The sequence below is a fragment of the Hemitrygon akajei genome, chromosome 11 (assembly GCF_048418815.1).
Source record: "Hemitrygon akajei chromosome 11, sHemAka1.3, whole genome shotgun sequence".
NCBI classification, from domain to species: Eukaryota; Metazoa; Chordata; class Chondrichthyes; order Myliobatiformes; family Dasyatidae; genus Hemitrygon; species Hemitrygon akajei.
In genome coordinates this window covers 137,711,144-137,738,934 of record NC_133134.1, presented here as the reverse complement: position 1 = coordinate 137,738,934, position 27,791 = coordinate 137,711,144, and the positions used below count along the sequence as shown (strand labels likewise).

General features: G+C 39.9%; 1 protein-coding gene across 2 annotated transcripts in view; it reads right to left on the bottom strand.

The window, feature by feature from the left end:
- The window catches only part of LOC140736050 (brefeldin A-inhibited guanine nucleotide-exchange protein 2-like), a 143,638-nt gene that overhangs the window by 9,863 nt on the left and 105,984 nt on the right, over positions 1-27,791 (bottom strand). For both annotated transcript variants that reach the window (XM_073061761.1, XM_073061762.1), the window contains 11 exons: positions 24,164-24,315; positions 20,675-20,847; positions 18,480-18,640; positions 14,000-14,130; positions 13,776-13,905; positions 9,413-9,548; positions 9,121-9,259; positions 8,940-8,994; positions 8,709-8,826; positions 7,773-7,912; positions 3,918-4,086 (listed from right to left, as the gene is read on the bottom strand). In XM_073061761.1, coding sequence (XP_072917862.1) covers positions 3,918-4,086; positions 7,773-7,912; positions 8,709-8,826; positions 8,940-8,994; positions 9,121-9,259; positions 9,413-9,548; positions 13,776-13,905; positions 14,000-14,130; positions 18,480-18,640; positions 20,675-20,847; positions 24,164-24,315 — 1,504 coding nt within the window. The remainder of the gene's footprint in view (positions 1-3,917; positions 4,087-7,772; positions 7,913-8,708; positions 8,827-8,939; positions 8,995-9,120; positions 9,260-9,412; positions 9,549-13,775; positions 13,906-13,999; positions 14,131-18,479; positions 18,641-20,674; positions 20,848-24,163; positions 24,316-27,791) is intronic.

Here is a 27,791-nt window from a genome sequence, read left to right as displayed (position 1 = left end):
AGGTTTCCTCTGGTTTCCTCCCACATTCTAAAAATGTACAGGTTAGGGTTAGTAAGTGTGGTCATGCTGTGTTGGTGTCAAAAGGATGGTGATGCTTGCAATTGCCCCCAGCACATTTTCCTACTTTGTTGGTCCTTGACGCAGATGATGCCATTTTACTGTACATTTGAATGTACATATGAAAATAAAGCTAATGTTTAATTTTTAAATCTTTACTTTTTACTTAATATTTTAGCATATAACTACAGAAAAGCAAGATCTACATGCAAGGGAAAACAAAACTTTAAAGACAGCATAAGTTTATTGTAAAGCAATTTTTCTATTTCTTCAACAAAATAGTTATAAACTCAGTCATACAACAAAGAAATGGGCCCTTTAGCTAACCACATTGTTCGTCCAATCCATCAACTTGCATTAGGACCATGCCTCCCACTCCTTGCCTACTTAGTGCCTATAAAAAATATTCACCGCCCCATGTTTTCATGTTTTATTGTTTTACAACATTGAAAATCAGTGGATTCAATATGGCTTTTTCGACACTGATCAACAGAAAAGACTCTTTTATGTCAAAGTGAAACAAATTTCCTCAAATTGGTCTAAATTTATTACAATTATTAAACACAAAATAATTCATTATGTAATTACTCACTACCTTCAGGTCAGTGTTTAGTAGATGCACCTTTGGCAGCAATTACAGCCTTGATTCTGTGTGGATAGGTCAATCAACTTTGCACATCTGTACACTGCAATTTTTCCCCTTTCTTCTTTACAAAACTGCTCAAGCTCTGTCAGATTGCATGGGGATTGTGACAGAACAGTCCTTTTCAAGTCCAGCCACAAATTCTCAATCAGACTGAGGTCTGGACTCTGACTTAGCCACTCCAGGACATTAACTTTGTTGTTTTTAAGACATTCCTGTAGCTTTGGCTTTCTGCTTGGGGTCATTGTCTTACTGCAAAACAAATCTCCTCTGAAGTTGCAGTTCCCTTGCAGACTGCATCAGGTTTTCCTCCGGGATTTCCCTGCATTTTGATGCATTCATTTTACTCTCTATCTTCATGAGCCTTCCAGGGCCTGCTGCAGTGAAGCATCCCCACAGCAATATGCAGCTATGACCATACTTCACAGTAGGGATGGTGTGTTTTGATGATGTGCGCTATTTGGCTTACACCAAACATAGCATTTAGTCTGAAGTCCAAAAAGCTCAATTTTGGATTCATCGGACCATAGAACCTTCTTCAAGCTGAATTCAGTCTCCCACATGCCTTTGGGCAAACTCTAGCCGAGATTTCACGTCAGTATTTTTAAAAAAGCCAGTGGCTTTCTCTTTCCCACTCTTCCATAAAGCTGTGACTGGTGAAGCACCCAGGCAACAGTTTTGTATGCCCAGTCTTTCCCAACTCCTCCAGAGTTGTCACAGGTCTCTTGGTGGCCTCCTCACTAGTGCCCTTCTTGCACGGTCACTCAATTTTTGAGGACGGCCTGCTCCAGGCAGATTTACAGTTGTGCCATATTCTTTTCATTTCTTGATGATTGACTTAACTAAACGCCAAGGGATATTCAGTGACTTGGAAATTTTCTTTTATGCATCTCCTGACTTGTGCTTCTCAATAACCTTTTTGCGGAGTTGCTTGGAGCGTTCTTTTGTCTTCATGGTGTAGTTTTGCGAAGATACTGACTCACTTCTAGATACAGGTGTATTTTTCTACAATCAATTGAAACACCTTGACTGCAGACAGGTCTCCAAAAACAAATCTCCATTTAAACTAATTGTGACATCTAAAACCACTTGGTATGTCAAATTAAAGGGGGTGGATACTTATGCAATCAATTATCTTGCGTTTTATATTTGTAATATAGGACAACAAAGACTTTGCTTTCTGAATACCTTTAGGTGTATCTTATGAATTTTGGGCTACTGATCATGAAAATCACCATGAAATTTCCCTATCATGCACCATTTTTTGAAATCACTTATGTTTATGATTTCATTTCATAATTCAAGTCAATTAAAATGTTGCCTACAATGTAAGCTGGAAAATCTCCTATCTTGTCCAGGCATGCTTAGACAGTGCGACTACTGCATGGCAGGACAGGTTTTAGTAATAATTATTGGGTTCAGGACTGTAAGGATGGAATTTGCTATCATCAGGCACAAAAATTTCTATGAAGGATTTTAATATTTGAGACAGATGCTTCCCAGAATAACTGATGCCAAGATTAAGGAAAGCATTTTTGTTGGTCCACAAATCAAACAGGTCATCAATGACAGGCAATTTGAAGAATTTTTAGTGGGACCGGAGAAAATCACATGGAAGGCATTCAAGGAAGTTGTTGAAATTTTTCCTCAGCATCTACAGAGCACCAAACTACATACAGCTGATTGAAAGCATGCTTCAAGCATATAAAACCATGAAATGCAACATGTCGCTAAAGATTCATTTTCTGTATTCCCATTTAGACTTCTTCCCTGCAAATCTTGGTGCTGTTAGTGACGAGCATGGTGAGAGGTTTCACCAGGACATTGCGGTCATGGAGAAAAGATACCAGGGCAACTGGAATCCATCAATGCTGGCGAATTATTGTTGTGGACACTTAAGCGTGAAGCCTCAGACACTGAGTTCAAATGAAAATCATTAACAAAATATTTTCAACTTAGTTGAACTATTGCAAAGCATCAGCACCATTATGCAATTAAACACATTATATTCAATAGAAGTTAATTTGTTGTTTCTCCAAACTCCTACATGATACAAGTAGTCTGAAATTATATTTGTGTTAATCTTCAAGCAGTCTATCATAAACAAAAAAAAATTCTGAAGAAGCAACACTTTTGAAAAAATTTGTTGTCCAGTGTTAATTTAATCACTTTATAGATATCTGTTTTCACTTTGACACAAAAGATTTTTTTCTGTTGATCAGTGTCAAAAAAAGACAAATTAAATCCACTGTGATTCAATGTTGTAAAACAATTAAAAATGAAAACTTCCAAGGGGTTGAATACTTTTTACAGGCACTGTATGTCTTATTAAATTAGTATTTGTATCTGATCCCACCATCTCTGCTGGCAGCGCATTCCTGATATTCACCACTGTGTTTAAAAAAGCATATTCTATAAAGCTCCTTTGAAATTCCATGCTCTCAAAAACTTATACCCTCTTGTTTATGATATCTCTACCATGGGAAGAATTTGATGATCCACATTATCAAAGTCTCTCAATCTTGTATACTTCTGTAAGGCTCCCTTGTGCAATAAATTCTCTCAATAGTAGATAGAAATTATTATAGCAAAACAAAAAAAAATTAAATGGTCTCAGATTATTGTAGTATAATGCCTGCCCAAGCAGTTAAATGTTGACCTTGACCAAGAATTCCAAATCACTTAAATTTCTTAATCACTATATCTCTATTTTAATGAATGTAAATACAAGCATAACTACTAAAGTTGAAGCCTTTTTTAAAACTACTTCAGGTCTTATACAATGTAATCAGGTTTGGAGCGTTCGTGTCTTATCTAGAGACAGATCAGTACAGAAAAACATGATCTACCAAGTCCTCGTTGAACATCAATCACCATTTACACTAATCTACTTTAATTATACATTTATTCTCAAGTACAGGAATCAAGTTCTATTATACAAATGTAAAATATGTACTTTTAAAGAAATTAATAACAGGTGTCCCCCGCTTTATGCCACATCGCTTTTACAAAAGACCTACATTAGTAACCTGTTTTTGCATTACGAAGAGGATTTTCGCTTTTACGAAAATTTTTCCCATATAAATTAATGGTTCTTCGCTTTACACCATTTTGGCTTAAGAAAGGTTTCATAGGAACGCTCTACCTTTGTAAAGGGGCGGACACCTGTACAATTTATTTAAACTATATTTTGAAGTTTTCCTGTACAGCATTTTACCTGCTCTCCAAAGCATAGTCCTTTGTTCATTATTTGAGTTGAAAGCTTTGGCAAATGAATGCGACTCCAACAGACAATCCAAAAGCTTGAAAATCTGTTCTGAAGACATGTATTGATACATTCCTTGGTCTTCAGTACCAATATGAACCTCAGAAATGATCAAATCCCTCTGCATACAATAACAATGTGCACTGTTCAGTTTTGTGACTTAAATGTTTCTACTGTCCTGCTGTCTCAAAACAACAAATTTCATGTTTTAATATATGTCAATAATAAATCTGATTTTGCTTCAATTTTATTTAGTGAGAGTTTTGCAGTTGCTTCAACTCCATGTATGAACATATTTTTTAGCACCATCTTAGACAAAAAAATGCAGATAAACTTCAATGATCTCACTAAACTTTTTTTTTTAAATAAGCTTTTCAAATTACCCCTATTCTAAGTTAGGAACATTTTACCTCAGTTTCTTGTCCTCTGCCTACTGACATTCAGCTCAAGTTCTACCAGGATTATTTGGCTCAAGACTCCATTAAAATCTTGTTCCAAACATGAATAAATGACTTGAATTATAGAGGAAAGTTCAGAATGACTGTGCTTTGTGACTATGGTAGCAAAGGGGTATATGATTTCAAATCATTGTTAGCTAGAACTACATAAGTTAGTAGTTGGTAACATTGAAGGCCAACCATCTGCACCTTGGCTGTCACTACAGGAACTTCTCAGGACAGTGATCTGGGACCAACCAGCCACAGCTAATGACTGTTAGAGGAACCCGAAGATTAAAAAAAGTCAACATGAGGAAATCTGCAGATGCTGGAAATTCAAGCAACACACACAAAATGCTGGTGGAACGCAGCAGGTCAGGTAGCATCTATAGGGAGAAGCACTGTCGACGTTTCGGGCCGAGACCCTTCGTCAGGACTAACTGAAAGGAAAGATACTAAGAGATTTGAAAGTAGGAGGGGGAGGGGAAAATGCGAAATGATAGGAGAAGACCGGAGGGGTTGGGGTGAAGCTGAGAGCCAGAAAGGTGATTGGCAAAAGGGATACAGAGCTAGAGAAGGGAAAGGATCATGAGACGGGAGGCCTAGGGAGAAAGAAAGGGGGAGGGGAGCTCCAGAGGGAGATGGAGAGCAGGCAGAGTGATGGGCAGAGAGAGAAAGAAAAAAAAGGCGAGGGGGTAAAAAAAACTAAATATATCAGGGATGGGGTAAGAAGGGGAGGAGGAACATTAACGGAAGTTAGAGAAGTCAAGGTTCATGCCATCAGGTTGGAGGCTACCCAGCCGGTATATAAGGTGTTGTTCCTCCAACCTGAGTGTGGCTTCATCTTGACAGTAGAGGAGGCCATGGATAGACATATCAGAATGGGAATAGGATGTGGAATTAAAATGTGTGGCCACTGGGAGATCCTGCTTTCTCTGGCGGACCGAGCGTAGGTGTTCAGCGAAATGGTCTCCCAGTCTGCGTCAGGTCTTACCAATATATAAAAGGTCACACCAGGAGCACCGGACGCAGTATACCACACCAGCCAACTCACAGGTGAAGTGTCGCCTCACCTGGAAGGACTGTCTGGGGCCCTGAATGGTGGTGAGGGAGGAAGTGTAAGGGCAGGTGTAGCACTTGTTCCGCTTGCAAGGATAAGTGCCAGAAGGGAGATCGGTGGGAAGGGATCGGGCGGATGAATGGACAAGGGAGTTGTGTAGGGAGTGATCCCTGCAGAAAGTGGAGGGGGGGGGGGGGGGGGAGGGAAAGATGTGCTTGGTAGTGGGATCCCATTGGAGGTGGCGGAAGTTACGGAGAATTATACGTTGGATCCGGAGGCTGGTGGGGTGGTAGGTGAGGACAAGGGGGACCCTATCCCGAGTGGGGTGGTGGGCGGATGGGGTGAGGGCAGATGTGTGGGAAATGGGAGATGCGTTTGAGAGCAGAGTTGATGGTGGAAGAAGGGAAGCCCCTTTGTTTAAAAAAGGAAGACATTTCCTTCGTCCTGGAATGAAAAGCCTCACCCTGAGAGCAGATACGGCAGAGACGGAGGAATTGTGAGAAGGGGATGGCATTTTTGCAAGAGACTGGGTGGGAAGAGGAATAGTCCAGGTAGCAGTAAGAGTCTGTAGGCTTATAGTAGATAGGCCATCTCCAGAGATGGAGACAGAAAGATCAAGAAAGGGGAGGGAGGTGTCAGAAATAGACCAGGTAAATTTGAGGGCAGGGTGAAAGTTGGAGGCAAAGTTAATGAAGTCAATGAGCTCAGCATGCGTGCAGGAGGCAGTGCCAATGCAGTCATCGATGTAGCAAAGGAAAAGGGGTGAGGGGGGGGGGGGGAACCGATACCAGTATAGGCTTGGAACATGGACTGTTCCACAAAGCCAACAAAAAGGCAGGCATAACTGGGACCAATGCGGGTGCCCATGGCTACACCTTTGGTTTGGAGGAAGTGGGAGGAGCCAAAGGAGAAATTATTGAGCGTAAGAACTAATTCTGCTAGACGGAGGAGAGTGGTGGTAGAGGGGTATTGGTTAGGTCTGCTAGACGGAGGAGAGTGGTGGTAGAGGGGAATTGGTTAGGTCTGCTAGACGGAGGAGAGTGGTGGTAGAGGGGAATTGGTTAGGTCTGCTAGACGGAGGAGAGTGGTGGTAGAGGGGAATTGGTTAGGTCTGCTAGACGGAGGAGAGTGGTGGTAGAGGGGAATTGGTTAGGTCTGCTAGACGGAGGAGAGTGGTGGTAGAGGGGAATTGGTTAGGTCTGCTAGACGGAGGAGAGTGGTGGTAGAGGGGAATTGGTTAGGTCTGCTAGACGGAGGAGAGTGGTGGTAGAGGGGAATTGGTTAGGTCTGCTAGACGGAGGAGAGTGGTGGTAGAGGGGAATTGGTTAGGTCTGCTAGACGGAGGAAAAAGGTCAAGCTTGTTGATTATTACTGAAGTGATAAAAATAAGGTTTTTAAATAACTAAATGAAGTTTACACATAATACATTAGAATTTATTGCACCTGAAGTTGTCATAAAACCAGTTACCATTTTTTAAGAACTTAATCCTACGAGTGTACTTGATTTGTTCTTCAGCATATACAGTATCCATATGTTCATAATCATAAACAATACTGGAAGAAAGTTAGGCAACACCTGAAAATGGAAGAACTGAAGGGGCCTAAAAATGAAACCTTATCTGCTCCACCTTCCACTGATGGTACCTGATCCAAGTGCTTGCAGTATTTTCTATTTTCATTTCATTGCTTTTTTAAAAAAAAAAATTGCTGTTGATTTGTGTATAGTTACAGACTAGCTTGTTATTTCTTGCTGCAGAAATCAAACAATGGGAGTTTTAGTGCATTCATTTGAATTATTCAAATTAGTGCCAGTTTAATTTAAACAGTCATTCATATCCCTACGAACATGTGAAATGGCAAAGGATTTATTAGATTTGAGAAAATTTAACACTTCTTATTGGATATGAAATTTTCAATATGGGATTTTCTAGAAAATTTAAAAGACTTTAAAGGATGCTAAAAACTAGACCAGGATACAGGAATTTTTTTTTGGAATTGTTGATAAATACTGTGGCAGGTCACCATTGGCACAGAAATGACTCATGCCTTAAGTGTGCATTTTGGAAACTGGCAATTGACATAAATTATTTTTGGATTCTATTTGCATTTGAGCAACAATACCGATACTATAAGCAGCTGGGTGACTGACTTTTCCAAATTAATTTCAAGAGTAGTCAAAGCTAGCATGAGAGCATTTAAATGAAGATAAGTGTTTGGAAATGGCTTAAGCTTAGTAGATAAATTTCTGCCGGTTATATTAGCATTTAGTATTAAATGGAAACTGAGGCAGGCAAATAATTTTCACTTTACCTGTACAGCTGCCATAGTTTCAGCATCCTCCTTTTTACTTGTTGCTGGAAAGAACACAATGTTGTCTATTGTTTGGATCAATTCTAGTTGTACAACACATTTGATGAGGAGTGCAGCAAAGAGTTTCTGATCGGATATTTCTTGAAAGGAAAAAAGAGAATAAAATTTTGCATCAATCGGAACAAATGAATTAAATTTCAGATTTGGCATCAAAGAATTACCTCACATTTAAAATTTATATTTTAATTTATTTCACATAGAATCCATTTCAAACTTTTACCGAGTTACAACAATTTTCCAAAATGAAATTTGGCCGTCATCTTCTGCCATATGATTAGGAACATGAATCTGAAACAATTAAGTGTGATGTCACTATCAACAGCTGGCAATGTGCAACTGCACACTGTCTAGGCTGACTGCGTTTGGAGAGCCTTATTCTGCAAAACTGTCTGTGCATTTAGTGGCTTTTTTTTTAACCCCAAGTCCACTGTAAAAAGTTCTGTTATCTTTTCAAAGTTTAAAAAAAACAGGTATCTATGATTAAGATTGCTGGTCGATGACACTAAATTAGATTTTGTGTCTGGTAAAAAGTACAAGATGCAGTTTGTGTATAATTTCCAATATTAAAAAAGGATAGTTAATAGAAGCTGAACTTAAGTTCACTTATGGCCTGTGCTTGGCATCAGGGACTACAAGGTCACTTCTGGCAAAATTCCTACTGCGGTATGCATTCTATTTTGTAAAGGTAGCCGTAGATGGGTTTAAATATAAATTCTTCTTTTTAATTGTTTCCTGGGGGATTTTGTCAGGAGTCAGGCAAGTTATCCATCCTGTATTTCTCTTGGACTCCATATCCATGTTGAGAAACTGTCAGCCAACAAAAACCATCGCATTTAGAAATTTATAGAAGTATTGTGAAGCAATTACAATACTTACTTGCACTCTGTTTATATTTCCAAGTTTCATCACTGGATATTTGACTGAATTGGCTTTGACCTTTCTCTGAAGCATTTCGCTCTATGCTACAGATTGACTGCCTGTCAGCTTCCAGGTCCTAAGGGAACATTAGATATAACATCAGATTATAAAAGTTATTAAACACACTAAAAAATATTCTGCACTTAGAAGTGCTGTCCAATTTGTGTAACCATTATAAATTACACTCACTGAACCCTTTTCTGAAGAATCTTCCTCCATGCTTGTAGGCCGCCATGCTAAAAGGCTGTAAACAACACCAGGTATGCCTGTCAATCACTATCAGTGGATTCTGTCATTACTTGATATTTTAAGACAATGCAGTGGTCGCAGTACTTTTTAAGTTATATCAAAAATCAGGAAACAAACTTACGCATGGGGAATGGTGGTCTTGAAAATGTTCAGCATACAGTCACATGTTTTATCCCAGACTAAAGGACTGAACTTTTGACCATTTAGTATCACTACATTTTCTAAACAATTTGTCCCCGATCGGGCCAGTTGTTCATTGTCTACATGAAAGAATGGGACCAAGAAGAAAAATTATTGAAAGTCAAAATGACCAACTGCATTTCATCACCTTTTCAAATCAAAGCATTAATCTCGTAAGTGCATTCATCCTCAACAAACACACTAAATTTATAATATTTCCGAATCAGGGTTACCTTGTTGCACACACCAATGTAGCTGAGCAATTAAATCATCCAATAGTATTTGATTCAAGATTTCATAGAACTGAGTGAAAACATCACAAATTGCATAAAGTGCATGATTGCAGGTAGTTGTCATCCATTCAGATTTCTGTAGGAAAAAAGTCAGAACATTCAAATTGCAGAAATGAGATCTGGAAAATGCACTTCAGACTGAAAGGTCATACATATTTTGGTCAGTACACAACATAAACCCAAAAATAAGTGGCAACTCGAGATTTTGCAGGTACTAGAAATCTTGAGCAAGACACACATAATGCTGGAAGAACTCAGTACCTCACAAAGCATTTATTATGGGAAATGAGCTGTCGGAGGTTCAGCCTGAGACTCTTCATGATTCCCAATGAAGAATCCAAAATCATAAATGTTCATTCCCTGACATAGATGTTGCCTGATCTGCTGAGTTCCTCCAGCACTTTTTTTGTGCATTACCACAAAATAACTGACTGAACCCAAGAGCTTTTAGTTGGGTATTCTCTGTAATATAGCAACTCAAATGTGAAAGCAGCTTTATTAAGAGTACATCAAAATTACAGCCATGGCACTGATAAACTAATGCTCCTGCTGTTTGATGAACAATGCATTTTGGAATATTTAGGATCACCGCAGAATTTCTTTAGTACAATGTCAACTGCTTCTTCAATGATCCTTCTTGCATCATAAAACCAGAGTTTATAATGTTTACTTATGTTTCACAATGTTAATTCTAGTTGTAATAATCAGAAAATAAGACAGCTTTTATCTGGATTCAAGAAGACCAGAAAATGTTGAGAAATAGGCTGTAAATGGCAGATGACATCCATGCCACTAAAATGCCAAGCAAAGAACACTTCTACCCACTCACTCTTGATATTCATTGGCATTTCTACCAGTTAATCACCCCCAACACTAGAGCCTGGGAGAATCGGCAGAGATCGGAAAAACAACTGGAGTATCAATGTTAACTATAAGAACACGTCAGATGCTGGATAGCAAAAAGGAAGCAACTCCAATGCTGGTGCCCCAAAACCATTCTACTACTCACAAGATGCAAGGCAGAAATGTGGTGCAATATCCTTTGTTTGTCTGGATGAGTGAAGCTCCAATATTCAAGAAACTCAAACCGGACACCATACAAGGCAAAATAGCGCCCTTGATTGGTATTCCATAGTTCTCAATGTGAACTTCTCTCTACTGCTGACACAATGTGGCTACAGTTTGTTTCCTCTACAAAATTAAATGTTACTATCTTACAGTGGCATGCAAATATTTGGACACCCTGGTCAAAATTTCTGTTACTGTGAATAGTTAAGGGATTAGAAGATGAACTGATCTCCAAAAGTCATAAAGTTAAAGATGAAACATTCTTTTCAATATGTTAAGCAAGATTACTGTATTATTTTTGTTTTGTGCAATTTTAGAGTGAAGAAAAGGAAAGGAGCACCATGCAAAAGTTTGGGCATCCCAAGAGATTTGAGCTCTCAGATAACTTTTACCAAGGTCTCAGATCTTAATTAGCTTGTTAGGGCTATGGCTTGTTCACAGTCATCATTAGGAAGGGGCAGGTGATGCAAATTTCAAAGCTTTACAAATACCCTGACTTCTCAAACCTTGTCCCAACAATCAGCAGCCATGGGCCTCTCTAAGCAGCTGCCTAGCACTCTGAAAATTAAAGTACATGATGCCCACAAAGCAGGAGAAGGCTATTAAGAAGATAGCAATGCGTTTTCAGGTAGCCGTTTCCTCGGTTCGTAATGTAATTAAGAAATGGCAGTTAACAGGAACGGTGGAGGTCAAGTTGAGGTCTGGAAGACCAAGAAAACTTTCTGAGAGAACTGCTCGTAGGATTGCTAGAAAGGTAAATCAAAACCTCCGTTTGACTGCAAAAGACCTTCAGCAAGATTTAGCAGACTCTGGAGTGGTGGTGCACTGTTCTACTGTGCAGTGACACCTGCACAAATATGACCTTCATGGAAGAGTCATCAGAAGAAAACCTTTCCTGTGTCCTCACCGCTAAACTCAGTGTCAGAAGTTTGCAAAGGAACATCTAAACAAGCCTGATGCATTTTGGAAACAAGTCCTGTGGAGTGATGAAGTTAAAATAGAACTTTTTGGCTGTAATGAGCAAAGGTATGTTTGGAGAAAAAAGGGTGCAGAATTTCATGAAAAGAACATTTCTCCAACTATTAAGCACAGGGGTGGATCGATCATGCTTTGGGCTTGTGTTGCAGCCAGTGGCACGGGGAAAATTTACTGGGAGCGGGTAGAATGAATTCAATTAAATACCAGCAAATTCTGGAAGCAAACATTACATAGTCTGTAAAAAAGCTGAAGGTTAAAAAGAGGATGGCTTCTACAACAGGATAATGATCCTAAACACACCTCAAAATCCACAATGGACTACCCCAAGAGGCGCAAGCTGAAGGTTTTGCCATGGCCCTCACAGTCCTCCAACCTAAGCATCATCAAAAATCTGTGGATAGATCTCAAAAGAGCAGTTCATGCAAGATGGCCCAAGAATCAAAAGACTCTTAGCTGGCTACAGAAAGCATTTACAAGCTGTGATACTTGCCAAAGGGGGTGTTACTAAGTACTGACCATGCAGGGTGCCCAAATGTTTGCTTCGGGCCTTTTCCTTTTTTTGTTATTTTGAAACTGTAAAAGATGGAAAAAAGAGTAATCTTGCTTAAAATATTAAGGAAATGTGTCATCTTTAACTTTATGGCTTTTGGAAATCAGGCCATCTTTTACTTGCTTAGCTATTCACAGTAACAGAAATTTTGACCAGGGGTGCCCAAACTTTTGCATGCCACTGTAGCTGTTCTGAAGAAATTACATACACCTCTTAGGAGGAGTAGGAGAATAAATGTACAAGAACTTGCTAGAAGATTGCACATTATCCAGATTTGTTCATATATTTCTGCTCCTTGATTATTTCTGGTCTAAATCCTGATCTTTCCCCCAAAGAGAGACTTTGTGAGAAACTTCTCCAGAAAGACTGCTTCATTTGGAGGTGGGACAGCAGTTCTTTGAGGATTAGAGACTGGCATCACCCAGCAGTTAATACCCACAATACTCAGTAAAATCGACTATTCTCCTAAATATGTGGGAAACATCCTCAGTGAACTAACAGGCTGATTAACTGAAAACAACAGATAATGGAAGTACATCAATCACAATGGGTTCAAGTTCAGGGACATGAAACGTGTATCAGACCTGTGCTAGCAATTTCTAAGAGCTACCCAACATATGCAATGGAAGCAAATGCAGAAATTGCCAGGGCCCTAAAGACATACTTAAATCATCCTCAGCAACAAGTGAGGTACCAGAGGATTGGAGAATAGCCAATGTTGTTCCACTGTTCAAGTATCTAAAAAACAAATCAGGAAATTATCGGCTGATGAACTTGACCTCAGTAGTGGGAATGTTATTGGAAGGTATTCCGAGGGACCAGATATATAATTATTTAGATTGACAGGGACTGATTAAGGACAGTCAGCATGGCTTTGTGCATGGTAGGCCATGTCTAACCAATCTTAGGGAGCTTTTGAGAAAGTTACCAGGAAAATTGATGAAGACAAGGTAGTGGATGTTGTCTATATGCACCTTAGCAAGGCATTTGACAAGGTCTTGCGTGGGAGGCTGATCAAGATGCTCAGCATTCAGGATGAGGTAGTAAATTGGATTAGACTTTGGCTTTGTGGGAAAAGCCAGGGAGTGGTAGTAGATGGTTGCCCCTGTCTGGAGGCCTGTGACTAGTGGAGCATCGTAGGGATCAGTGCTGGGTCCATTGTTGTTGGGTGGGTGGGACTATAACCAGAGGTCATGGGTTAGGGGTAAAAGGTGAAAAGTTTAAGAGGAGCACGAGGGGATACCTCTTCACTCAGAGGGTCATGAGAGTGTGGAATGAACTGCCAACACAAATGGTGCATGCAAACTCAATTTCGAAGTTTAAGAGAAGTTTGGATAGGTACGTAGATGCTAGGGGGATTGAGCACTATGGTCCCGGTGTAGGATGATGGGAGTAGGCAGTTTAAATGGTTTGGCATGGACTAAATGGGCTGAAGGCCCTGTTTCTGTGCTGTACTTTTCTATGACTTCATATCAAGCCCTGGCATCACCCTCAAGACATCATTTTTGCTCCATCAAGCATTGAATGAATACACATCAAACTATTATGTATCTGCGTCCAATACAATTTCACTGCAGTTCATAACAATGTACTTGTTCTTTTTAATCATACAAATGATTTAATTATAATTTCTAACACAAGTACTGCCAGATTACTGGCTACATAAACAAAAAAGTGAAACCTGGAGAGGGGTCACTTGTGCCCCACCTCAGTTTGCTGTTCAGGAAGCTTCATGTTATCAAATATACGAAAGATGATTCTGAACAGATCCTGCCACCAATGCTTCTCAAATGTTTCACCGTAGCTTTTTATTATTTCAAACATCACTGTGAGCCCCCTGCGAAAGAGATTGCACAAAAACGTTAACTACAAACCATAACTCCAAAAAGCCATCATTTCTTCTAAAAATCTGAAACTGTTAATGTTCTTACCTTGTGCGAATATCCAATTTGCAACGATTTATAATACAGGAAAGCTCAAACAATATTGGAAACCACCCTCGTACCCATACTCTATCTCCAGGTACTACATTCATGTCATCACTTGTATACTCCTTCAGCACCTATAAAAATGTGAATACCAGTCAATATACAAAAGGCACACGTTCAAAATGTGCTGACAATTTAGAAAAAATTAAGTTTTACTTAAATCACAATGATATAAATGACAAGCGTTTTCTGTTTGTTGTCTACGGTAACAGTCCTTTGCATCATGTACAAGTTTTAAGAATTACATTGCAAATTTTCTCAATGGTAAGTTTTGCTACTCATTTAACAGTTAAGAGTTAAGATTATTTATGCAGCCTTCCCTTTCCCAATTCACTGGAGAGCATATTCAATCTGTTCTCTAGAAATGTTAATGGATAGAATTTACAGTAAGAAAATGCTTGCCTGCATATTCTGAGAGCAACAGTTCTATTCATGAATCTTTTTCAACAGGTTAAAAGACACCCTTTGGTCTCTGGACTTTTAGCCACATCTTCTCATATCTCTTATGTGATTTGGTGTAAAATTTTGTTTGGTTATGCTTCCATGATGTACAGTTATAGAACAGTACAGCACAGTACAGGCCCTTTGGCCCACAATGTTGTGCCGACCCTTAAACCCTGCCTCCCATATATCCCCCCCACCTTAAATTCCTCCATATACCTGTCTAGTAGTCTCTTAAATTTCACTAGTGTATCTGCCTCTATCACCGACTCAGGCAGTGCATTCCACGCACCGACCACTCTCTACATAAAAAACCTTCCTCTAATATCCCCCTTGAACTTCCCACCCCTTACCTTAAAGCCATGTCCTCTTGTATTGAGCAGTGGTGCCCTGGGGAAGAGGCGCTGGCTGTCTACTCTGTCTATTCCTCTTAATATCATGTATATCTCTATCATGTCTCCTCTCATCCTCCTTCTCTCCAAAGAGTAAAGCCCTAGCTCCCTTAATCTCTGATCGTAATCCATACTCTCTAAACCACGCAGCATCCTGGTAAATCTCCTCTGTACCCTTTCCAATGCTTCCACATCCTTCCGGTAGTGAGGCAACCAGAACTGGACACAGTACTCCAAGTGTGGCCTAACCACAGTTTTATAGAGCTGCATCATTACTTTGCGATTCTTAAAAACTTAAACTCGACTTATGAAAGCTAACACCCCATAAGCTTTCTTAACTACCTTATCTACCTGTGAGGCAACTTTCAGGGGTCTGTGGATATGTACCCCCAGATTCCTCTGCTCCTCCACACTACCAAGTATCCTGCCACTTACTTTGTACTCTGCCTTGGAGTTTGTCCTTCCAAAGTGTACCACCTCACACTTCTCCAGGTTGAATTCCATCTGCCACTTCTCAGCCCATTCCTGCATCCTATCAATGTCTCTCTGCAATCTTTCACAACCCTCTATACTATCCACAACACCACCAATCTTTGTGTCGTCTGCAAACTTGCCAACCCACCCTTCTACCCCCACATTCGGATCGTTAATAAAAATCACGAAAAGTAGAGGTCTCAGAACCAATCCTTGTGGGACACTGCTAGTCACAACCCTCCAATCCGAATGTAATCCTTCCACCACGACCCTTTGCTTTCTGCAGGCAAACCACTTCTGAATCCACCTGGCCAAACTTCCCTGGATCCCATGCCTTCTGACTTTCACGCCTACCATGTGGAACCTTATCAAATGCCTTACGAAAATCCACGTAGATCACATCCACTGCACTACCCTCATCTATATGCCTGGTCACCTCCTCAAAGAATTCTATCAGGCTTGTTAAACACGATCTGCCCTTCACAAAGCCATGCTGACTGTTCCTGATCAGACAATAATTTTCTAAATGCCCATAGATCCTATCTCTAAGAATCTTTTCCAACAGCTTTGCCACCACAGACACAAGGCTCACTGGTCAATAATTACCCGGACAATCCCCACTACCTTATTTGAACAAGGGGACAATATTCGCCTCCCTCCAATCCTCCGGTACCATTCCTGTGGACAACGAGGACATAAAGATCCTAGCCGGAGGCTCAACAATCTCTTCCCTCGCCTCGTGGAGCAGCCTGGGGAATATTCCGTCAGGCCCCGGGGACTTATCCATCCTAATGTATTTTAACAACAGTTGCAATAAAAGTTTGTGAACCCTTTGTAATTATTTGATTTTTTGCATTAATTTCTTATAAAATGTAGTCTCATCTTCATCCAAGTCACAATAATAGATACACAATCTGCATAAACTAGTAACACACAAACAACTGTACTTTCCAAGTCTTTACTGAAGATGTTCTTTAATCATTCAGAGTCCAGGCTGAAAAAAGTATCTGAACCCTTGTATTTAATAACTGGTAGAACCTCTTTTAGCAGCAATAGCCTCCACCAAACATTTCTTGTCGCTACTGATCAGACTTGCACAATGGCAAGGAGGAATTTTACACCATTCCTCCACACAAAACTGCTTCAGTTCATCGATATTTATGGGATATCTTGCATGAATAGCCCTCTTCAGGTCATGCCACAACATCCCAATTGGGTTAATGTCTGGACTCTGATTTGGCCATCTTTTTAAACTATTCTTATTCTTTACTCTTGTGTTTCACATCATTGTCTTGTTGCATCATCCAACTTCTATTAAGCTTCAGGTGATGGACCACAACCCTGATATTCTTCTGTAAAATGTCTAGATACAATTTTGAATTCATTGTTCCTTCAACAATTACAAGCTGTCCAGGTCCTGAGGCAGCAAAGCAGTCCCAAACCATGATGCTCCTTCCACCATACTTCACAGTTGAAATGAGGTTTTGGTGCTGGCGTGCAGTGCCCTTCTTCCTCCAAACATAGCAGTGTGCATTTCTGCAAAAATGTTCGATTTTTGTCTCCTTTCTCCACAGAACATTGTCCCAGAAGCATTGTGGAACATCCAGGTGGTCCTTTGCAAACTTGAGACGTGCAGCAATGCTTTTTTTGGAGAGCAGTGGTTTCCTCTGTGGTGTCCTTCCATGAATACCATTCTTGTTCAGTGTTTTCCTTAGAGTGGAGACTTCAGCAAGTTCTAGAGATTTCTACAGGTATTTTGCTGTTACCCTTGGGTTCTTTTTCACCTCCTTCAGCATTGCATGTTGTGCTTTTGTTATATTTGCGAGATGCTCACTCCTCGAGAGTAGCAACAGTACAGAATTTCCTCCATTTGCAGACAACTTTTCTTACTGTGGACTGATGAACAATCAGATCTTTAGAAATGTTTTTGCAGCCTTTTCCAGCTTCATGCATCTCTGCAATTCTTCTTCTAAGGTTATCTGAAAGTTGTTTTGATTGAGGCATGGTGCTCATAAACAGATCTTTGAGAAGAGCAGGCACTGTTGGTAACCTGACTTCGTGTATGTTTTTTAAAAAGGGGCAGGGCACCTCTACAGCCCACACCTCCAATCTCATCTCATTTGACTGGAACACCTGACTCCAAATACCTTTTGTAGAAGGCATGACCCCAGAGGTTCACATACTTTTTTGAACCTAGATTCTGATCGTTTAAATGGCGTACTTAGTATTGACGAGAAGGTGAACTATTGTGTGTTATCAGTTAAGGCAGATTGTGTTTGTCTATTATTGTGACCTAGATGAAGATCAGGCCACATTTTATGAGTAATTAATGCAGGAAATCAGGTAATTATGAACGGGTCACAAACTTTTTCTTGGAAATGTATTATCTATCATTTTAGTAAGCTGAGGTGTTAAGTAAATGCAATTTGAGCTTTTCTCATTTGATGTCAAATCCAAAGAGTTATGCAGAATAGAAAAAGAATTTCTGTTGCTCTCAGTAAGATATCACATTTAAACAGTTTCTTAAATATAACAGACACAAAATTTACTGGTTTTTCATGGCTTAGATGAGATTACAAACACAAATGAGATATTGGGAACACAATGCTGATTAGGCTTTCAGTGCAATAACAAATTCTACACACATCTTCAAATAATATAATAACAGTTGTTTATACATTAGCTGCAAAATATTAAAGTGCAACATTGCTCAGTCAGCTCAATGAGTGACAACATGGGAACTGGAAAGTGCAAGTCCAGTAATTCAAACATAAAATCTAGACCTATGTCATCATGCAGTCATGAAGAACACTGAACCCATGTCGAGCACGGTAAATAATATGGGACATTTAAGATTGCCTTTCAACTGGAATCAAGAGATCACATCACACTTCTGATAAAAAGCAGTGAAGTTCCTTTTGATGACCAAACAGTTAGCTCTAAACCACCATCACCAAATCAGATCTGGTCATTATGACATTGACGTTGGTCAAAATCCTGTTCACAAATTAATATTTACAATACTGTAGTGACTATAACTGAAAAGTAGCTAATTGTCTCTTGATGTCATTATATCATCAAAAGCTCAACACATGTCAATGCTTTCATAAACTCACCTGTGGTCGCTCAAACACATATTTTGCACAATGGCGAATTAGTCGTATTGCCTCCATACTGGTATCAGGAAAAGCAGCATTACAAGCAAACTCAGATAAACATTTCACTGCATCCTGGAATGAATCAATTGCTGCTGGAAAGTGCGTCTTAAAGATATCCACTAGGATACAAAAATCAATTCACAAAAGGAAAGCATCACTTATTTGCTGTGATACAATTACAGACATTACAGCTATGAAAAAAGTCATAAGACCGTAAGACATAGGAGCAGAATTAGGCTAGTTGGTCCATTGAGTCTATTCCACTATTTGATCATCACTGATTTATTTTCCCTCTCAACCCCCTTTTTTTTGCCTTCTCTCCATAACCTTTGATGCTCTTTCTAATTAAGAACCTATCAATCTCCACTTTAAATATACCCAATGACTTGGCCTCCACAGGTGTCTGTGACAATGAATTTTACAGATACACCACCCTCTGGCAAAAGAAATTCCTCATCTATGTTCTAAAATAACATCCTTGTATTTTGAGCTCTCACATTATTGAAACAGACTCTCTGTATCCACCCTATCTAGACATTACAATATTCAGTAAGTTTCAATGAGATCCCCTCACATTCTTCTAATTTCCAACAATACTGTGGCCAAAGGGTCTGTAATGTGTTGTAAATTTCTATGTTCTAAGTATAGGCCCAGAGTCAAATGTTTCTCATACATTAACCTTTTCATTCCAGGAACTCTTCTCTCAAATATTCATCTGGACCCTTGCTAGTGCCAGCACATCCTTTCCTAGATGTGGAGCCCAAAACTATTCATAATACTTCAAATGCGATCTGGCCTCACCCTTAATAATAGTCTCCAACATCTTGCAACCACTGAAGTTAGGCTAATTTGGACTACAATTTCCTGTCTTTTGTCCACTTCTCTTATTAAAAGTGGAGTGACACTTATGATTTTCCAGTCCGCTGGAACCATTCCAGAATTTAGTAATTCTTGAAAGATCACTACTAATGCCTCCACAAATTCTTCAGCTACCGTAAAGCCCATCTGGTTCAGGTGACTTATCCACTTTCAGACTTTTCAGCTTCCCAAGCATCTTCTCCTTAGTAATAATGTCTACACTCACTTCTACCACTCCCCGCCCCCAGGCACGCTCCAATTCCTGGCATGCTTCTGTTATCGTCCAGAGTGAAGACTGACGTAAAATACTTGATCAGTTCATCCACCATTTCTTTGTTTCCCATTACTACCTCTTCAGTGTCATTTTATAATGGTCCGATATTCACTCTTGCCTCTCTTTATATCCGACAAAACTTCGGGCATCCTCTTTTACATTACTGGTGAGCTAAGCTTCTTTTCCCTCCTTATTGTTTTTTTAATTGCCTTCTGTTGGCTTTTAAGAGCTTCTCAATCTCTCGCTTCCCATAATTTTTGCTTTATTATATGCCCTTGCTTTTATGATGTCTTTGACTTCCCTTGTCAGGCATGGTTGCCTCATCTTCGTTTTGGAATGCTTCTTTGGAATAAGCCAATCCTGTTTCTTCCAAATTACTCCCAGGAACTTCAACCATTGCTGCTCTACTTTCATCCCTGTTAGTGTCCCCTTCCAATCAACTTTGACCCTGTATCTATTACATTTAATTTTACTATAAATGCAGTTATCTACCTGTTCACTTATTTGACTGTTTAACATGTTATGTGCAACTTCAAAATAATGCAGGCATACTCCCTTGGATATACAAGATTCAGTTTCTGAGAACTGTCCATAAACTACTTTGTCTCCAAGTCAGAAATGAACTTATTATAACAATGGGAAGACAAATGGACAACTGAAATATCATAAATATTCATTTACAGTCAGTCACTGCAGATCCAATCATAAAAGAGCTGGAGTGTTTACAGTGACACCGCAATTTTAACAAGCCATTTGATTTGAATTAGGTCATGATTTAAACACTTGGATGTTTGCCCTTACAAATATTTTCTGCATAAGCTATTAAATGTGATTTTATGCTTTGAAGACTCTACAGCTAACCTCAATGATCAAGTACAATTGACAAATTTGTTTTCACGGAGGCATTGCTTGCATGTATTTAGAATTCTTGGCATAAAGTTAGGTCTTCCATAACCTTGGGAATCCCAGTACTCATAAGTTTGATTAGAAAGTACAAACTAATTTAGAAAAGAACATTTACTGATAATGTGTCCAGTGGTTTGAAAAGCCAGTGCCACAATTGGCTCCTCGTGGTCTGAAGCAGCTTGGTGAAATACCGAGAAGATGTTCTTCCACCCTGAACGGATATTTGAAGTCTGTGAATTTACCATCTGCGCAATACAGCGAATGACCATATCTTTTATCGTTGGTGACCTGCAAGACCACAAAACATAAGAGCAGAATGAGGTACTTGGCCCATTATGTCTGCTCAACCATTTGATCATGGCAGATATATTCTTCCCTCTGAACCCCATTCTCCTGCAACTTTTGGCATCCATACTAATCACAAATCTATCAACTTTCATCTTAAATGGACCCAATGACCTAGCTCTACAGAATCACCACATTTTGACTAAAGGATTCCAACAGTCTGGTCCATAACTCTTCCACTGTTGAAAACATTCTATGTCCACTCGATCTAGGCATTTCAATATTTATTAAGCAACAATAAGATTCCTCCAACCCCTTTATCATTCTAAACTCTAGCGAGTACAGAACCAGAGCCATCAAACATTCCTCATATATTAATCCTTTCATCCTCATGATCATTCTCATAAACCTCTTCTGGACCCTCTCCAATGCTAAGTGCATCTTTCCTTATATAAGGGAGCCCAAAACTGCTCGGAACATTTCAAATATAGTCTAACCAACTTCATATAAAACCTCAGCATAACATCCTTGCTTATTTCTAGTCTCAAAATGAATGCTAACATTCCATTTAGCGTCTTTGCTACTAACTCAACCTACATGTTAACGTTTAGGGAATCCTGCACTAGGACTTTCAAGTTTCTTTGCCTCTCTGATCTCCAAATTGTCTCCCATATAGAAATCAGTCTTATTCCCTCTACCAAAGAGCATGACCATACACTTCCTTTTGGCATATTCGATCTGTCACTTCTTTGTCTATTCTCCCAACCTGCAGTCCTTCTGCAGACTCCAGTTCTTTGTTCCCCATAACTATTTCTCCAGTGTCATGTTCCAAAAGAATAACGACCATCCACCCTCGCCTCTGAAAAAATTCTCCATTATCCTCTTTTATATTATTGGCCAACTTACCTTCATGTATGATTTTTTTCTCTTCTTAATGCTTTTAAAGATGTCTTCTGTTGATTTTTAAAAGTGTTCAAATCCCCTATCTACTAATTTTTGCTATAGTGTCCTCTCATTTACATCTTTGAATTCTCGCTGTTACTTCATCCTCCTTTAGAACGCAGCTTCTGTGTCTACCAAAACTCCAGCCATTGCTGCTCTACTGTCAACCCTGCTCGCACCCTCTTCCAATTAACTTTAGCCAGCTTCTTTCTCATGCCTTTGTCATTACCTTTGCTCAATTGTAATACCAAAACATCTTATTTTAGCTTCTCCCTCTCAAGCTGCATGATGAATTCTATCATATTATGATCATGCCTCCTAAAGGTTCCTTTATTTCAAGCTCCCTAATCAAATCTATTTCATTGTACAACACCAAATCCATAATTCCCTTTTTCCTAGTGGGCTCAACTATAAGCTACTCTACAACACCACCTGGTAGGCATTCTACAAATTCCTTCTCTTAAAGATCCAGTGCCTTTTGATTTTCCCAGTACTCCACAAGCACCAGTGTCTTTATTAGATGCCTTTTATATCTCCTGTTGCAATTTGTACCCCACACCCTAGCTGCTGTTCAGAGAGCTGTATACAACTTCCATTAAGGTCTTTTTACTCTTGCTCCTTCTTAACTGCACCCACAAGGATTATACACCTTTTGATCCTATGTCACTTTTTGTTAAGAACTTGATTTCATGCACAAGTTAAAGAACCATATTTTCTTTAAATTTGCACCTCCAAATCAGCAGTTCTATTCCCCATAAGCCACCTCAGACATTCTACGCTCCATCCTTACCTTGAAGTACAGCAACGACTTGCTGGCAGCAAACAAAACTAGTAACCCTTTATTAGTCACAACTTTTCTTGGAAACAATAGTTGATAACTTGTAACTTCTCAATTGGAGCTGAGTTTTTGAACTGTCTGTATGACCTGTGGTATGAACTGAAGTGTCAACGGTGCAGTTGTGGTGTGGCATGTATGGGCCAAATTGAGATGGCAGGGCCCAGTCTATAGCCCAAAAGTGGGGAACAAGCCAATGTTTGGCCATTGCAGGAGAAGACACAGAGGCGATTTAATGTGGCAGAAACAAAGTGAGGCAGAGTCAAGTTGGTGGGGCCTGTGCCCAAGAATGGAAGATGCTTGGCTGATTTAAGCTCCAGGCCAGATTGGACAGGTTGGATATGGGGTTGAATCAAGCCAGCAGGGCCCAGGGCATATCGAAGAGGCAGGGTCAAGGTCTAAGAGCGAGGAACAACTGAGGTTTAGACAATTTAAGAGACGAGTCAGATTGAAAAGGTCAGAGTGTTGGGGCTGGAGGCGAGGGACAGGTCAGTGTTCATCTCACTGCTGTGCAAGGTTTACTCATCTCTGCACTGAACTGAGGCTGCAGTCTCTAATTCATGGCTGTGGACTCACTTTCTTCAACTTCAATTCTGAATGTTATTTGCTTACTTTTATTATTTGTGCAATTTTTGTTTTCTGTACATTAGCTGCTTGACACTTAAAAAAAAATAGCTCTATTGGGTATCTTTGTTTTGAGGTGTCCTGTAAGGAGATGAATCTTAAAGTTGTATATAGTATACATACGTTGATAATAAATGTACTTTGAACTTTACACGCTGTCATTTTCTACAATATCATACTTTAAACAAGAGTTTAAGTTGATGTATGTGCTAATACTATTTAACTTCAATTTTTTGCCATAACCTTCCACTTACTAATTCCAGCTATACCTACTGATCGTCTGTGAGATGTGGAACACCCCAACCCCCACTTTAACTCTGACAAGGAAAAATTTTACAATATAGAAGCTTTGGTATTCTAAAAACATTTTCTTTCAGTGCTTATTCAGACTCCATTCAGCTTTAAGTCTAACAATAAGCCACAAGAAAAACTGGTTTGTACCGTGGTAAAGGAATAATAAATTGTTGGAGATACAGTAGATTTCCCAAACTATCATTTCAAGTCATTCTCAGTGTCAGTGGGTTTGTCATTTTATGTATATAGAAATCTCTCACCATCCTATCACCTCACCCTCACAAAATCTTAAATTATTGTCCCAACTTGTAAATCTGTCAGGAATGAAATTGCATACAAAATAATGCTATTGGGAAACAACAAAAAAACCCACAAATAACTGGTACCAAAAATAGTATATAGGTATATGGACAGTATATATTTGATAGGTATATGGACAGGAAAGGAATGGAGGGTTATGGGCTGAGTGCGGGCCAGTGGGACTAGGTGAGTGTAAGCGTCGGCATGGACTAGAAGGGCCGAGATGGCCTGTTTCCGTGCTGTAATTGTTATATGGTTACAGTTGTTCAGAAGATACCACATTTTCTCTTAATTATTTTTCAGTTATAAGATTTAAAAAAATACCTGTTCTTTTTCATAATGTGTTCAAAAGGTCTCAAAAAGTCCTTCTGGAACCGAAAATTTGCCAACTCTCCTTTTTCTAAAAATTTCATAGACAGCTGTCGCAGAGAGTCAACAGCAAAAATAGCAACATCCTCATTTGGATTGCATCCAACCTGTTACAAAATAAAGACACATCGAGTATAAATGAACAGAAAAATATTTACCATTTCTGGAAATACAATAAGTTTGAACTATTTCTGCACACATTATGACTTAAATTGTATGTGGAATTCAGATGCTGAAGGAAAATTTTTAGCAGGCTTCAACCATCGCGAGAAGTCATTCATTGTTGAGGCAGTGTGAGGTTTAAAAAGAGCTTGGGGCTTTTCCAAACTATTTGGCGGTCAGTGTTGGAATGACCAAGCTTTGGTTCAACAGGCTTAGGCAACAGCAGGTGCAGGCTAGAACTTATGTTTGTTAAGTTAGAGGTATAACAAATGTAGGTAGGATGATAGTTAAGGCAGTGGAATGCTCCTCCTATAAGAGGTGGGATTGCAGGGTACCCAACGGTCTCACTAATGACTACATCTGCGGAAACTGCACCTAACTTTAGCTTCTGGCTAAAAAGGTCAAGGAACTGGAGCTGGATGCACTCAGGACCATCTGTGAGGATGAAAACCTCATGGATGAGACTTTTACTGAGGTCGTCACATACAGAGTGCAGGCCTCAGATAGTAGGTGGGTGACAATCATGAATTAGGGGAGTAAGTAGCATTCTCCTGTGGACATTCCCTTCTGCAATAAGTATACCCATTTGGACACTGTTGGTGGAATGACATACAAGGGCACAGCAGCAGCAGCAGGCCATAGCACTGTGACCGGTTCTGAGGCTCAACAGAGAAAGGTAAAGTTAAGCAAGGCGATAGTGATAGGAGACAGTAGTTCTGGGGATGGGCAGAGGATTTTGTGGCCGTGAAAGAGACATCAGGATGATGTATTGCCTGTCAGGTGCTAGTGTCCAGGCTGTCTCAGAGCAGCTGCAGAATATTTTCAAGGGGGAGAGGGAGCAGCCAGAGGCAATAGACAATAGGTGCAGAAGTAGACCATTCAGCCCTTTGAGCCTGCACCGCCATTCTGAGATCATGGCTGATCATCTACTATCAATACCATTGGCATTGGTGCACATTAGCACCAATGATGTAGGCAGAAAGGAAGAGGCCCTGTGCATTGAATATAGGGAGTTAAAGGAGAGATTGAAGAACAGGAGCTCCAAGGTGGTAATCTCTGGATTACTCCTAGAGCCACATGCTAATCAGGACAGGAATAAGATGAGAGCACAGATGAATAAGTGGCTGAGGAAGTGGTACAGGGTCAGGGTTTCAGAATTTTGGATCATTGTGATCTTTTCTGGGGAAGGTATAACCGGTACAAAAAGGACAGGTTACACCTGAACCTGAAGGGAAACAATATCCTTTTGGGCCGGTTTGTTAGAGCTGTTGGGGAGGGCTTAAACAAATTTGGCAGGGGGATGAGGACTGGAATAATAGGGCTGAGGATGGGGCAGTTGGTATACAAGATGCAATGAGCAGTGAGACTGAGGAAGGACAAGCAAATGGTAGGGCAAAATTGCAGCCAGTGGGATGAGCTGGTGTAACACGGGGTCAAAATCAAAAAGGGTGATGAATACAGGACTGAAGGTGTTTTACTTGAATGCACGCAGTATATGAAATAAAGTAGATGATCTTTGAGTGCCACTAAAGAATGGCAGATATGACATTGTGGGCATCACTGAGCCATGGCTGACAGACTACCATAGTTGGGAGCTTAACATCAACAATACACCTTGTATCAAAAGAACAGGCATGTAGGTAGAGGCGGTTGGTGGCTCTGTTGATAAAAAACGAAATCAACTCCTTAGAGAGAAGTGACATGGGATTGGAAGCCATAGAATCAATGTAGGTAGAGTTAAGAAACTGCAAGGGTAAAAAGATTCTGATGGGAGTAATATACAGGCCTCCAAACAGTAGCCAGGATGTGGGATATAAATTAAAATGGAATGTAGAACAGGAATGTAGGATGCACAATGTTACAATATTCAAGGCTGGTGTGAGATCCTGAGAGAGCATTTGTAAAATGCCTACGAGTTGGCTTTTTTGAGCAATTTGTGGTTAAATCAACGAGGGGAAAGGCAATTCTGATTGGGTGTTGTGTAATGAACCAGATTTGATTAGGGGGCTTAAGGTAAAGGAATATTTAAGGAGGCAATGATCATGTGTTACAATGCACCTTGCAATTTCAGAAGGAGAAGATAAAGTCAGGTGTATCAATATTACGGTGGAGTAAAGGGAATTACAGAGGCATGAGAGAGGAGCTGACCAAAGCTGATTGGAAGGGGACAGCAGAACTGCAATGGTTGGAGTTTCTGTGGGCAATTTGGAAGGGACAGGATAGATACATCTCAAAGTAGGAGTATTTTAAAGGGAGGATAAGGCAACTGTGGCTGACAAAGGAAGTCAAAGACAGCATTACAGCAAAAATTAGTGGGAAGGTAAAAGATTAGGAAGCTTTTAAAAACCACAGAAGGCAACTAAAAAGGATATAATAAGAGAAAAGATGAAATATGGAGGTAAGCTAACCAATAGTATAAAAGAGAAGGCCAAAAGCTTTTTCAGATAGATAAAGAGCAAAAGAGAGGTGATAGGGGACATCAGATCGCTGGAAAATGACACTAGAGAGGTAATAAAGGGGGACATTACTACCTCTCCATATGAACTTAATAAGTATTTTGCATCAGTCTTCACTGTGGAAGACACTAGTGGTGTGACAGAAATTTGAGAATGTTGGGGGGAGGGGGCAGAAGTGGGTGTATAGCTGTTGTTATTACCAAGGAGAAGGTGCTTTGGAAGCTGAAAGATCTGAAGGTAGAAACGTCTCCTGAACCAGATGGACACACCTCCCAGGGTCCTTAAAGAGGTAGATGACGAGACTGTCGAGGTATTAGTAATGATCATTGGATTCTGGAATAGTTCTGGAGGACTAGAAAATTGCAAATGTCACTCCACTTGAAGAAGGGAGGGAGGCAGAAGAAAGGAAATTATAGGCCAGTTAGCCTGACATCAGTGGTTGGGAAAATGTTGGCGTACATTATTAAGAATGAGGTTTTGGAGTACCTAGAGGCACAAGATAAAGTTGGCTAAAGTCTGCATGGTTTCCTTAAGGGGAAACCTTGCTTGACAAATATGTTGGAAATCTTTGAGGAAATAACAGGCAGGTAGACAAAGTACAGTCAGTGGATGTTGTTTATTTGTATTTTCTGAAGGATTTTGACAAGGTGCTACACATGAGGCTGCTTAAAAAGAGCCTACTGTATTACAGTAAAGATACTAGCATGGACAGTAGATTGGCTGATTGGAAGGAGGCAAAGAGAGTCAGAATAAAGGGGGCCTTTTCTGGTTGGCTGCTGGTGACTGGCAGTGATCTGCAGAGGCTGGTACTGGGACCACTTCTTTTCACGTTATTTGTCATCAATTTGGATGATGGAATTGATAGCTCTGGGGTCAAGTTTGCGATACAAAGATACAGTAAGTTGGAGAGTCAGGTAATGTTGAGGAAGTAAGAAGTCTGCAGAAGGACTTAGATAGCTTGGGAA